General features: G+C 42.7%; 1 protein-coding gene across 6 annotated transcripts in view; it reads left to right on the top strand.

The window, feature by feature from the left end:
- The window catches only part of GNL3L (G protein nucleolar 3 like), a 60121-nt gene that overhangs the window by 36567 nt on the left and 11151 nt on the right, over positions 1 to 12403 (top strand). For 3 of the 6 annotated variants that reach the window (XM_013050054.2, XM_013050053.2, XM_045072774.1), the window contains exons 3-9: positions 5486 to 5526; positions 6456 to 6563; positions 7521 to 7637; positions 8398 to 8481; positions 8853 to 8988; positions 9903 to 10006; positions 11712 to 11856. In XM_013050054.2, coding sequence (XP_012905508.1) covers positions 5486 to 5526; positions 6456 to 6563; positions 7521 to 7637; positions 8398 to 8481; positions 8853 to 8988; positions 9903 to 10006; positions 11712 to 11856 — 735 coding nt within the window. Of the gene's footprint in view, positions 1 to 5485; positions 5527 to 6379; positions 6564 to 7520; positions 7638 to 8397; positions 8482 to 8852; positions 8989 to 9902; positions 10007 to 11711; positions 11857 to 12403 lie in introns of all 6 variants that reach the window. The other 3 variants (XM_045072775.1, XM_013050055.2, XM_045072777.1) reach the window with 3 other exon arrangements.

Genomic DNA, 12403 nt, shown 5'->3' with positions numbered 1-12403 from the left:
TGTTCTCTGTAGTTAAGAGTCTGTTTCTTGGCTTGTCTCTTTCTCTTTCTTTTCTTTTTTTTTTAACCTTGCTCATTTGTTTTGTTTCTTAAAATTACACATTTGAGTGAAAGCATATGGTATTTGTCTTTCTCTGACTTATTTTGGCTTAGCTTTATACTCTTATACACTTACTTGCTTAGCATTATACTCTCTTACTCTATCCATATCGTTGCAAATGGCAAGATTTCATTCTTTTTTATGGTTGAGTAATAGTCTGTTGGATATATACACCACATCTTTATCCATCCATCAGTTGAGGGGAGGTGCCTCATGGTGCAGCTAGCTACTTGAGCTTGGGCTTTTTCCATAATTTGATAATTGTAAATAATGTTGCTATAAACATGAGGGTGCATGTATCCCTTTGAATTAGTGTTTTGGTAAATATCCAGTAGTGTGATCACAGGATCCTAGGTTAGTTCTGTTTTTAAAAAATTGCTCTGTATGGCATGGGGGAATGGGGCAAAATGGGTGAAGGGGAGTGAGAGATACAGGCTTTCAGTTATGGAATGAATAAGTCTTGGGATTAAAAGCTACAGTATAGGGAATAGAGTTGGTGGTATTGTAGCACTGTATGGTGACAGATGGTGGCTATACTTGGGGTGAGGAGAGCATAATGCATAGACTTAGACTTATCTTGTGGAATCACTATGTTGTATGCCTGAAACTAGTATAACATTGTGTGTCAACTATACTAAAATAATAATTTAAAAAAAAACTCAAAAAAATTGCTCAGTATGTACCAGATCATTTACTCTGTCTTCCACGTATGGTATCATTGTTGTCTTCCCAACTTCTTTGGGGGTGGTGTTCCCCTTATCCCTCATTCCCATTTTACAGTTGAGGAAACTGAGACTCAGCACAGTTAACTGACTTGATCTGAGGTGAATAGCAGTAAATGCCAGTGGGGACAAATTGCTGTTCTTTTTGCCTTCGAGATGCTTTTCTTCCCTTCTACCTCATTCTTCAGCTGGATAACTCTTGCTAATTTCTCAGATTTCAACTTACACATCACTTCCTCTAGGAATCTCTCCCATTAAGCTTCTCTTTTGGTTTCCATGGTCTGAGCCCCTAGGAACTGGGGCTATTGACACTGTATAAATGGGTCTGTCTCCTCCACTGCACTGTTAACTTCTCACTCATACCTGGTTTATCTTTTTGTCTCAAGGGCCCAGCATAACTGGTCATAGCTATTTGGTACTAACTTTGTGCCAGGCACTGGAATGTCTCCATAGTGCTCTTCCTCCCACTATGCTTAAAGCTTACAGAGAGAAGACAAATGTGATACTTGACTTTCCTGTGTAAGAGGGAAGGCAAGGTCATTAGGGCAGGTCTGGTTCTGTGCTTCCTGCCTTTATCTTGCTGTAATCCACATAGAAAATGACAACATAGACTAGACAAGACTTGTGCAATTCAGTGATCCCATACTCTGTGTGAATGGTGGCCCTGCCTGTGTGGGCTTGGTGGAAAAAAATTCAATACACTTATTTTATATAATCATACAAAAATTTTTACAAGAATCAGACTTTGGCTAGGTGACTACCAAAAGCAAATAATCATTTTTTTCAAGTAACACAAGAAATATGAACAAAATTACTTGTATTTTATTTAAGAACATCAAATACCAGAGGACAATAAAATTACTGATAGTGATGAAAAAGATAGTAATTAGTTGGTTAAATGGAGTATATGCATACAAAAGAACATTGGTAGTTTATAAAGATTTTATTTATATATTAGAGAGAGAGAGAGAGAATGAGCAGGGGGAGCGGCAGGCCAAGGGAGAGGGAGAAGCAGACTCCCTGCTGAGCAGAGAGCCCGATGTGGGGCTCGATCCCAGGACCCTGGGATCATGACCTGAGCCAAAGGTAGACGCTTAACCGACTGAGCCATCCAGGTGCCAACTATGAGAACCCTGGCAGTTTAAAATAAAGGAGGAAGTACTGTATGAAAAGATTATATAGAAAGACTATTATATGGAAGAACTATTTGATCGAAAGATCTCCAGGATTTGTTAAGTGAAAAAAGCAAGTTGTCAACAGGAGGACATACTGTTATCTTTAATGGGAGAAAATGGGGGGAAATAAGATTACCTATATTTGCGTTTGCACTAATAAGTGGTTTCTTGTTGCAATGAGGAAAGTGGTTAGGGAAAAGTGTGGAAGACCTCTCACAATACACCTTCTTATTTTGGAACCGTATGACCATTACCTGTTAAAGAACAATCATATACATCTACATGAGTGGGAAAAATCGTGAATATTAAAAAAAAACTTTACATGTGCTCATAAAACACAGACTATGATTGGCAAATTGCAATTAAGTAATGATCAGGCTAAGTGGAGTGACTGCAGTGGAAGGTGGGGGAGGTGCCTCATGTTGTAGCTGTCTGAGCTCTCAGCAATACCTTGGACCCAAATGGTAATGATAATGGTCAAATCTGGGGAGGTTATTGAGGAGCCCTGCAAGGAGTGTTTTCTCCTTACTAAGTGATGTATTTTTTTTTTATTGTGTCCCTGTATCTGACACAGGCCCTCAGTTTCCAGGGACATTAGGCAGATAGTAATTATTGAGTAAAATGGCCAGTCCTGGTTCATTCCCAACCTCACATTCTTTTCATTGCAACATGAGTACTTTGGAAGAGAAGGAGATTCCATCGAGGTCTGTTATTGTTACAGGGAAATTTGATCTGTGCATATTCATATGTTTGGTCTAATTTCTGCCATTTTATTTTTTATTTTTTGTTTATTTCTTCTTAGTCTTTTATTTATTTACTTTTCAAGTTCAAAAAAATTCCTCCACCAGTGATTATAAAGTTTTTTTAGAAGATTTTGTTAATGATTTGTCAGAGAGAGAGCACGTGGCAGGCAGAGGAGGAAGCTGGTTCCCCGTTGAGCAAGGAGTCCAATGAAGGACTGGATCCCAGGACTTTGGGATCATGACCTAAGCCGAAGGCAGTTGTTTAACTGACTGAGCCACCCAGGTTTCCCCCAGTGATTATAAAGTTATGTTGTAGTTGCATTCATGTTTATATCAGACATAATTAAACTTCAGCTTCTCTTGTCACTTTACCAAAGTTAAGTAATAACTATTTTTTATCCTGTCATTCCAAAGTAAGATCATGCTTTCATGATTTTACTTCTCTTCTACTTCTCTCCAACCCCTGTTGCTTGATTCCAGGATTTTGTTGAAATAATTTGGTATTTTGGTTCTGAGCTATTTCCTTATGATATGCTTCCTGGTTTTTAAAAATCTTTTCTAAAAATGTATTAGAGTTTTTAGCTATATTAGTAGCATTTTAAAGATTAATGGTAAGTTTTAAAAAAATTTAATGGTAAGTTTTAATAGATTTCCTGCCCATCATTATTTGTTTCCTTTAGCTTTAGATCTTTATTCTGAGTTAATTTTTATTTTTGTTGGTATACTTCCTTAAGGACAATTGACTCTTGAACAACATGGGGGTTAGGGACCCCGAGCCCCTGTGCAGTCAAGAATCAACATAGAACTTTTGATTTCCCCAAAACTTCACTACTAATAGACTACTACTACTGACTGGAAGCCTTACCAGTAACATGAACAGTCTATTAACACATATTTTGTTAGATGTCTCTCTACCGTATTCTTCCAATACAAGAAGTTAGAGGAAAGACAGTGTTATTAAGAAAATTGGAAGGAAGAGGAAACACAATTACAGTACTACATGTATTTATAAAAAAAAATCTGTGTGTAAGTGAGTCTGCGGAGTTCAAACTCAAGTTGTTCAAGGGTCATCTCTAGTTTTACCAGAACACAGGTGCTGATCTTTGCATATCTGAAAATGCTTTTTAACTTTTTGTAAGTGATCTGTTGCTTAAGTATAGTAATTTAGCTTGGTATGTAGTTCCTTGTTTCAGAACTTTGGTATGGGGCGCATGGGTGGCGTACTTGGTTAAGCGTCCAGCTCTTGGATTCAGCTCAGGTCATAATCTCAGGGTTGGGAGATTGAATCCCTTGTCAGGCTTCATGCTCAGGGAGGAGTCTGCTTCAAATTATCTCTCCTTCCTCTGCCCCTCCCGCTCGTGCTCACTCTTTCTCTCTCTCCCTCAAATAAATAAAAAATCTTTTTAAAAAAGAACTTTGTAATGGTTATTCTATCTTAAATGTTAAGAGTTGTATATTTGCTTTTGTTGGAAACTCCTGTTTGGAAGTTTATGAGATTTTCTTTTTATCCTTAGAGTTAAGAATTTTCATCAGGGTATCCCTATGGTATGTCTTTTTTTGTTAGTCTTGGTGTTCCATGAGCCTTTCTAATCTGAACGCTCAAGACTTTTCAATTGAAAGAACCTTCATCTGTTATTTTAAAAAGTAATTGCTTCTCCATCTGTGCCTTTTTCTCTTTTAGGAACTCCTGTTATTTAGATATCAGCTCTCCTGGGCCCATTCTCCATTTTTAAATTTTTACTCATAATTTCCATTTCTTTAGATTTTTGCTTTAAGCAAGCTCTTCTCTTGATCTTCCAGCTTATTAGTTTGGTTATTAGTGGTGTCTGTGTTGTTTTTTACTACATCTGTTGAATTTTTATTCAGTATTAAGTTTTGAGAATTTTTTTTCTCACACAGTTCCTTTGAGGTATCTTTTTGAATCTCCTTAAGTATTTGCAATAGTATTTAAATTGTGTTTCCTATATTAACTCTGCTTCAGTGTGAACCACTTTATGTGGTTGGGGAGCATGTTCTCTGGTAATTCCAAGCTGCTCCTATATTTGTTTGTATATATCCTGACCTTCCAGAACCTCCCCCTCTAGAAATTCCTTTAGCCCCCTTGCAGGTAGTAAGAATTAAGGCAGCCATTCTTCCCCGAGAGGCCAACTGTAAAGGGAATGGCAGATGGGACTTCTCATGAAGAGGGTGAGGCCTCTTAAGTTCTTGGGCTTTGTTTAGATGTGATTGAAGAAGATGAGCTCTTTCTTCCTTGTATCCAAGGGAGGCCACAGTTTGGCTAAACAGGGCAAGTCCCTTTGGAGGTAATGGCCTGAGCAGGGTAAGCAGGAAGGAGCAGTTCTCTCCCCATGTGCTGAGGGCATCTGCCCTGGCTTAGCCACCTGGGACTCCTCAGATCACCTTCCCATGCCATCAGCCCCCAACTTGAGCTTGGTGCAGCAATTATTGAGTTGCCCCCAGCCAGAAGTTAGGGGAGAGAGAACAGTTAAAAGCAAGCACTCTTCACAGTAACTCTCTTCACAGGATTCCCATAAGCATTTTTTCAGTCTGCATTGAAATAATGTCTCAAACATTTTATCTAGTACTTCCTCTGACCCTGTTGTTGTTACCTCCATGTCTTTGTTGTTCTGGACCTGGACAAACATGGTGTCACAGTCTTCCTTAGGTTCCCAGTGTGGCCTGGCTTTGATTAAGGTATAAACAAATGTTGGGTAAGTAGATAATGGCTTTTTTTTTTTTTCTGTAGAAAATAAAAAACCAGGTAAAGGTTCCAAAGGCTGCAAGAAGGTAAGTTGGCTTGACCCTCAGGTAAGGTATACCCCTTGTTAGGGGTAAGGTCAGGAACAGGTTCCCTGTCCTAGAAGAGATCTAGAAACCCCAGTAGATGTTGGGTCATTCCAGACAGAGCAGCAAATTGGAATCAGAGGATCTGGCTTTCCCTCCCTCTCTGGTTGGCTGTGGTAGGGAATCAGTAGCATTTATTAAGTTTCCACCACAAGCCATATGCTGCTTTGTGCTTGAGTTACCTTGGTGTAGGGATCACCCTATTTTTAAGATGAAGAAACTGAGTCTTGGTGAGAAAGCTCCTAGGTTCAAGGTAGCACAGCTGGGACTTGAGTCTGATTGCCAAGTCCCTGTTGCGCTTGTTGAGGAGGGAGGCCAAAACAAATTGCCTCCAGCTCTTGGTCCTGCTATGAAAGGTGGAGACAGATAAGATAGGCCAGGGCAGTGGTTCTCAAATTTTAACATGGTCAAAGTTCTCAAACCTAAACCAGCCCTCTAGGTGATTACCCAGAATTACCTGGAGGGCTGCTTAAGACACAAATTGCTGCTGGGCCTCACCCTTGAGTTTCTGATTCCTTAGGTCTGTTGTGGCATCCCGTAATTCATATTTCTAACCAGTTCCCAGGTGATGGTGCTGCTCTGGTCCAAGAACCACACTTTGAGAGCTACTTTAGTGTTTCCCTTGGCCTTTACTTGGGAAACTTTTCCATTTGCCCCCACCTTTCTTTGAGTTCTTCTGTCAGTCTCTGCCTAGGAGAGGGAGGGTCTCTTTTTAGCCAGATGGGCAGACCTCTGAGGACAGAGCTCTTCTTTTTGCTTATTCCTCTCTTTTCCCTACAACTACATTTTTGAGCAGCTTTAACCCTCCAGGAAGAGTGATTTCCATGGGTCCATTAGCTCTGTTTCATTGTTGCCTTTTGTATGGTGACCAGCCTGCAAAACAGAACGGAAAGAAAGCAGCTTCCAAGGTGGCCTCTGCTCCCCAATTTGTTCACTCCAATGACCATGCCAGTCGGGAGGCTGAATTAAAGAAGAAGAGGGTAAGCCCTTGAACTTGGGGGAGGAAGAGGGCCTGGCCTGACTGCCAGGTCCACAGAAGTGGTAACTGGAAGGGCAAAGACCAGAGTTGTTAGGGGTTCTTGAAAAATTTTATTTAGTTATTTGACAGCACAAGTAGACAGAGTAGCAGGTGGAGGGAGAGGGAGAAGCAGGGTCCCCACTGAGCAAGGAGCCAGATGTAGGGCTTATCCCAGGACTCTGGGATCATGACCTAAGCCAAAGACAGTCACTTAACCAGCTGAGCCATCCAGGTGCCCCAAGAGTTGTTAGGGTTGTTGAGGCTGTTTGCGGAAGAGGGAAGAAAAGGTGGTCACTTTGATACTTGATTTAGTGTCTCCATTTGCTTATCTCTCCCTCACCTCCCAGTCCATTGCTTCCCTGCTGTGTTCCCACTTCTCCACTGAAACCTCTCCTGTCAACCTCACCAGTTCATTCTGTGACCTCACACTCATGGATAGTCGCCTTCCAACATTTTAAGCCAATTGTCAGGATTTGAGACCATGCTTTCTTTGAAGCACTCTCACTTTGATTTTCTTGTTATCTCCCTCTCCTGGATGTCCTCCTTCCTCTTTCCCAGTCTCTTTTGTTCCTCCCTTTTCCTGCTTTTTAGATGACGGAGCATCCCAAGACCTTGTCCTCTTTCTCCATCTGGTCTTAATTGATTCCCTTTGCCTAGAACACATTCTCACTCAGCTTCACATGCCCTCTTTTTATTGTTCTCTGACACACTTTCCCTTCCTTCATCTCTTGTTTCCTTTCCCTCAAACCCCTTATCTTCTGCTAACATATCTGCTCTTTCTTTGTATCCCTGCTCCTCCTACCTCTGTCAACTCTGTTTCTTCCCTCTGTCACCTGCTCCCTGTTACTGTAGGTCTCCCATCCCTCCCTTAGGTTACAGACCTAGTCAGCTATAGTCCTGCTGTGTATTCCGTTGTTAGGTTGAGGAGATGAGGGAGAAGCAGCAGGCTGCCCGGGAGCAAGAGAGACACAGACGCAGGACCATCGAGAGCTACTGTCAGGATGTCCTGCAACGCCAGGAGGAATTTGAGCATAAGGTAAGAGAGTAGCCTTCCCTTCTGGTTTAGACTCATTTGGGTTTGCTCAGAAGCATCTATTGCCTTTACCCTGTGAAAGGGAAAGAGGAAAGATGTGAGATCGTTGCAGGGGGACGTTGGAGATGGGTGCAGAGAAGGTGAGAAACAGTGGGGATGGAGGGAGAGAGCTATGAGAGGGAAGCAGAGAGCCATTTTGAGCCTTCTCTGTGATTGGGCAACCTTGGATAGGTACTCTCCTAAGCTGGGCCCCAAAGACTGGATTGGGAGTAGAGGGAGACCTAGGACCAGTGCACAGGGGTAGAGGGAATAAGTATGAGGGAAAGGTTGACAGAGGAGGGTATGTGAAGGGGATACCAACTTCCTCCTTGGACTTATTGCCCTTCTGGAATATTTTCTCATTTCACAGAGGATGCACTTTTCAGCTCAAAGTTCCTTTTCTAGCATAAAGTGCATATTTTGGCTTCCCTATCCCATGTTCCCACATGGGTTGTTTTTTTCACTTACACCTCCCCCTCACATTCCTTCCTCTCACACACAGGTGCATACTCAGGTCCCTAGCTAGTGCTTGAACACATACTTGATAGGCACAGATGTGCATCATCTGGTTCTATCCATTCTTTCAGTTTCCAGCTTTATTGGCTGGTCAGTTACTCTTTGGTGTGGGACTCCCATGGCTCCCCCAGCCTGTCATGGTTTCCAAAGCCCCGACTTGTACTCCCTTTTCCCTCGCTGGACCATTCTTTCTTTTTTTTTCCTTTAGGAGGAAGTTCTGCAAGAATTAAATATGTTTCCTCAGTTGGATGATGAGGCGACAAGGAAGGCTTATTACAAGGAGTTCCGTAAGGTATGGGACCCGTTTTTTTAAGGCTCTTTAGGGAGTGCACCAATCCCATCCCATCTCTCCATTTCTGTTTTTCCTGATTGAGATGGAGACCTTAATTTTTTTTAAAGATTTTATTCATTTATTTGACAGACAGAGATCACAAGTAGGCAGAGAGGCAGGCAGAAAGAGAGGAAGGGAAGCAGGCTCCCACTCAGCAGAGAGCCCAATGTGGGGCTCAATCCCAGGACCCTGGGATCATGACCTGAGCCGAAGGCAGAGGCTTTAACCCACTGAGCCACCCAGGCGCCCCAGTGGAGACCTTTCTTTTATGGACCTGCGTGATTCATACCCAGTCCTTTCTCTGCCTTCATCCCCTGTTCTTTGCCCTGCAGGTGGTAGAATACTCTGATGTGATTTTGGAAGTCCTAGATGCCAGGGACCCATTGGGCTGCCGCTGCTTCCAAATGGAGGAGGCTGTCCTGCAGGCAGAAGGCAATAAGAAGCTGGTCCTCGTCTTGAACAAGATTGGTGGGTGTTGGGGCAGAATTGGGTAAGGCAGGGCAGAGACCAGACCTTCTTGAAAGACTAGCTCCGACCAGACCCTGAGACTCAGCAGCTCAGTGGTAGTTAAAACAGTTGTGTGAGGTAGGAATTCGTGTTCAGTTTGTAAAGCCTGGAATCTGAGAGGTGAAATCACTTATTTAAAGACCTACACACACATGCACATGTGCATGCACACACAGACACAGTGAAGCAGAAGTTGGGGATGGGGTCCAAGCCTCTCTGCCTTTTAGTCCCTTGTTCTTGCCATTTTGAGCCTTATTGGCCAACCCCAGAGAGTTCCTGTCTGCCTCAAGCTGGAACCCAAAGACTAGGGCAGAAGAGTATATGGGCTCAGGAGTCACTGAGGTCTGGGTCTTATCCCAGTTGTTCTGTCAATTTTCTCTAGGATCTTGGACAAGTTGTGTCACCTGAGAGGTTTTGTTTCTCTAGCTGTAAAATGGGCTGTGATTGTCCTAATCTCAGAGGGTCGTTGTGAGAATTAATGATAAAAGTGCTTGGTGTATGTATGGTTAGTACTCTACAAATGATAGCCATATTCTTATCAGAGTTATTCTTGACATTTGGCCCAACCTAGAATGATCCACAGAGAGAGTGAGAAATGCAATCTTTAGGAAGCCCGGGTTGGAAGGAAAGTATCTGGGACCAAGCAGCTAATTTTCTTATTTTCCCCAGGGGACAGAGGTCCTCTCAGGGAGGGCCAACAGGTCTCCTAGACTAGATTTTCCTTTCTAATCTTAACCTGGGAGCTGGACAGGTACTGATAGGGCCAGGGAGATAAGGAGGTGGGCCTAGCCTTGGGAGTGGGTGGATATATCTTTGGACTGAGCCATTGAAATGATATTCTCCTTATTAGTCCTACCTTGTTCTATTTTCCCCAGACCTGGTCCCCAAAGAGGTTGTAGAGAAGTGGCTGGAGTACCTTCGGAATGAGCTGCCGACTGTGGCTTTTAAGGCCAGCACACAGCATCAGGTCAAAAACCTGGTAAGCTGGGGCCAGGGTTAGAGGAGCATGACTTGCACTAGGGCCTTCAGCCCTTTGGTAATTGAATTGGGCTTTCAACTTTGAGCTTTTTACCTTACTAGATGGCCTTTTAATACTTGTTTTACTTTACTCCTCCTATATTTTAGCTTTTGGGGAAAGTTTTTTTTTCTTCTTTTCAGATATAAAGGAAGTACATACTATCCTAGAAAATTTGGAAAATGTAGTTAACTGTTAGCTTTAAAAAACATATGTCTCCATTTTTCTCTAACACAAATCACACTACTTCTAATGAACACAGAAATACATTTTAGCTGTAAACTATTAAAGTATTACAGAAACATTGATTGTGTTTGAGGAGAGAAACTTGGTGCTGGGGGACATTTTTCAACTTTGCTCTAGGTGTAGAACTTACTCTTTATGAAAACATAAAATAGAAGAAGTAAAAGCAATTACAGACAGCTTTAATATTTTTATCACTACTCTCAATTCTAGGCTCCTTTATCCATACTCAGATGTAACCATTGTTGTTAGCTTGGTGTATATCCTTTCAGATCTTTTTCTGTGCTTTATATATATGTAGATGTATGTGTAAGGAGAAGGAAGTGTTTGGGAGTTTCCTGTGTGTCCTTCTAGGGCTGGCTTTCCCCCTTGACCTTGGCAGATTTTTTAAAATAGAGATGTACTTTTTTGTTGCTAAATAAAATTAGTTTCCAATTTTTAACCATTAAAGCAGTACTTTAGCACATACCCTTGCATATGTTATCTTGGCTGGTAGATGAGTGTTTATATAGGTTGGATACTGAGAGGTGGAGTGGCTATGTATTTTACATTTTCCTAGACACTGACAAATTGCCTCCCTTCCAGTGGCTATACCAGTTTATCTTCCTACCACTGGGGTAGACGAATGTGTGAGAGGGCTTATTTCCCTACATCCTTTCCAACACTTGATATCATTAAGCATTTTAATCTTAACTCATTTGGGAGAACCTGATAACCTTATTTATAATTTTTAGCCTTCTCAATGGCAGAAATGTGATGAGCATCCTTTTCTAACAGCTCTCTTTCATTTGTATTCCACTTTAAGGATCTGTTTCCTTAACCTTTTATTACTGATGGATATTTAGCTTAATTCCTATTTTGCAATGCTGTGGTGGGTAAGGAAAGAGGAGGAGGTAGAAAGGCATTCTGGGCAGAGGATGTGGCATCAGGAGGAAGGAGATGGAAGCTGGAATGGCCTTGTCTTAAGTGAGGAAATAAGAGAAGGTAGGCTGTGGGCCAGAGACTGTCTTCCCACCACAGGCAGGGAAGGCAGTGTCCCTGTTTTGTGGATGAGGGCACTGGGCCCCAGAGAAGGGGAGGATTTGATGCACATACATCTGTAAGAGGCAGAGCTGGAACTCAAACCCGGCCTGACAAGAGGCCAGGGTGCCATCCTTTCCATGCTGAGGGAGGCAAGAGATATGTGTGTCTAGAGAGAGGCAGGGACAGAGAAGACTGAAGACGCAATGACAGTGGAAAAATGGGCCTTGTACAAGCAGGGAGATGGTAGGTATTCAGGGCCTGTGTGAGAAGCCCTCTGCTTCAGCCTTGGGGATTTCGGAGATAACAGGGAGGTGGCCCTGAGAGTTTCACTGAAAGCTGGAAATCTGGACTCAGACTGCATTTCCCACCTGATGCCTCTTCTGTAATACCCCTCGTTTTCCAGAATCGTTGCACTGTTCCAGTGGATCAGGCCTCTGAATCACTGCTGAAAAGCAAAGCCTGCTTTGGAGCTGAAAATCTCATGAGGGTTTTGGGGAACTATTGCCGCCTTGGTGAAGTGCGCACCCATATCCGTGTGGGTGTTGTGGGTAAGACCTGTGGGGAGGTTGTGGGGCCCAGTCTTATTCCTTGGGTAGGGGTTTCACTGGGCAAAGGATTCTGGGAGCTTTGTGTTACCCCTCTGGGGAAGAGAGGAGCAGTTCAGGAACTGTTTTGTGATTTGTAATATGTATTGGTGAACATAGGAAGGCATACTGAGAGTCACCCCCATATGTTGAGTGTTAGAACCATGGACCAAATAACATAGGGTTGTGTTTGGATTTGGTGCCATCTCATCCTACCAGAGCTGTGGGTGGTGGAAAGGAGGAGTGAACATATCTCTTTGACAGATAAGAACACTAAGGCCCAGAGAAGGGAAAGGGACTTGTGGGGAGCAGCCTTGTGTGAGACAAGGTAGAGCTAATACTCATACCGGAGCATGTGTGGAACCCAGGGCACTGAGGGAAGGATAATGGGAGAGAGAAGAGGGAAATTGAGAGAAGTAGAGATAGACTGTCAGGGAGAGGAAGTAAAGCCAAAAGAGAAGGATATTGGGGAGAGCTGGATACTGAGAAAAAGGTAGAGATATACAGATCT

Source organism: Mustela putorius, unplaced genomic scaffold, assembly GCF_011764305.1.
Source record: "Mustela putorius furo isolate JIRA1106 unplaced genomic scaffold, ASM1176430v1.1 tig00004068_pilon_pilon_pilon, whole genome shotgun sequence".
NCBI lineage: Eukaryota > Metazoa > Chordata > Mammalia > Carnivora > Mustelidae > Mustela > Mustela putorius.
This window is presented reverse-complemented; position numbering and strand designations above follow the sequence as displayed.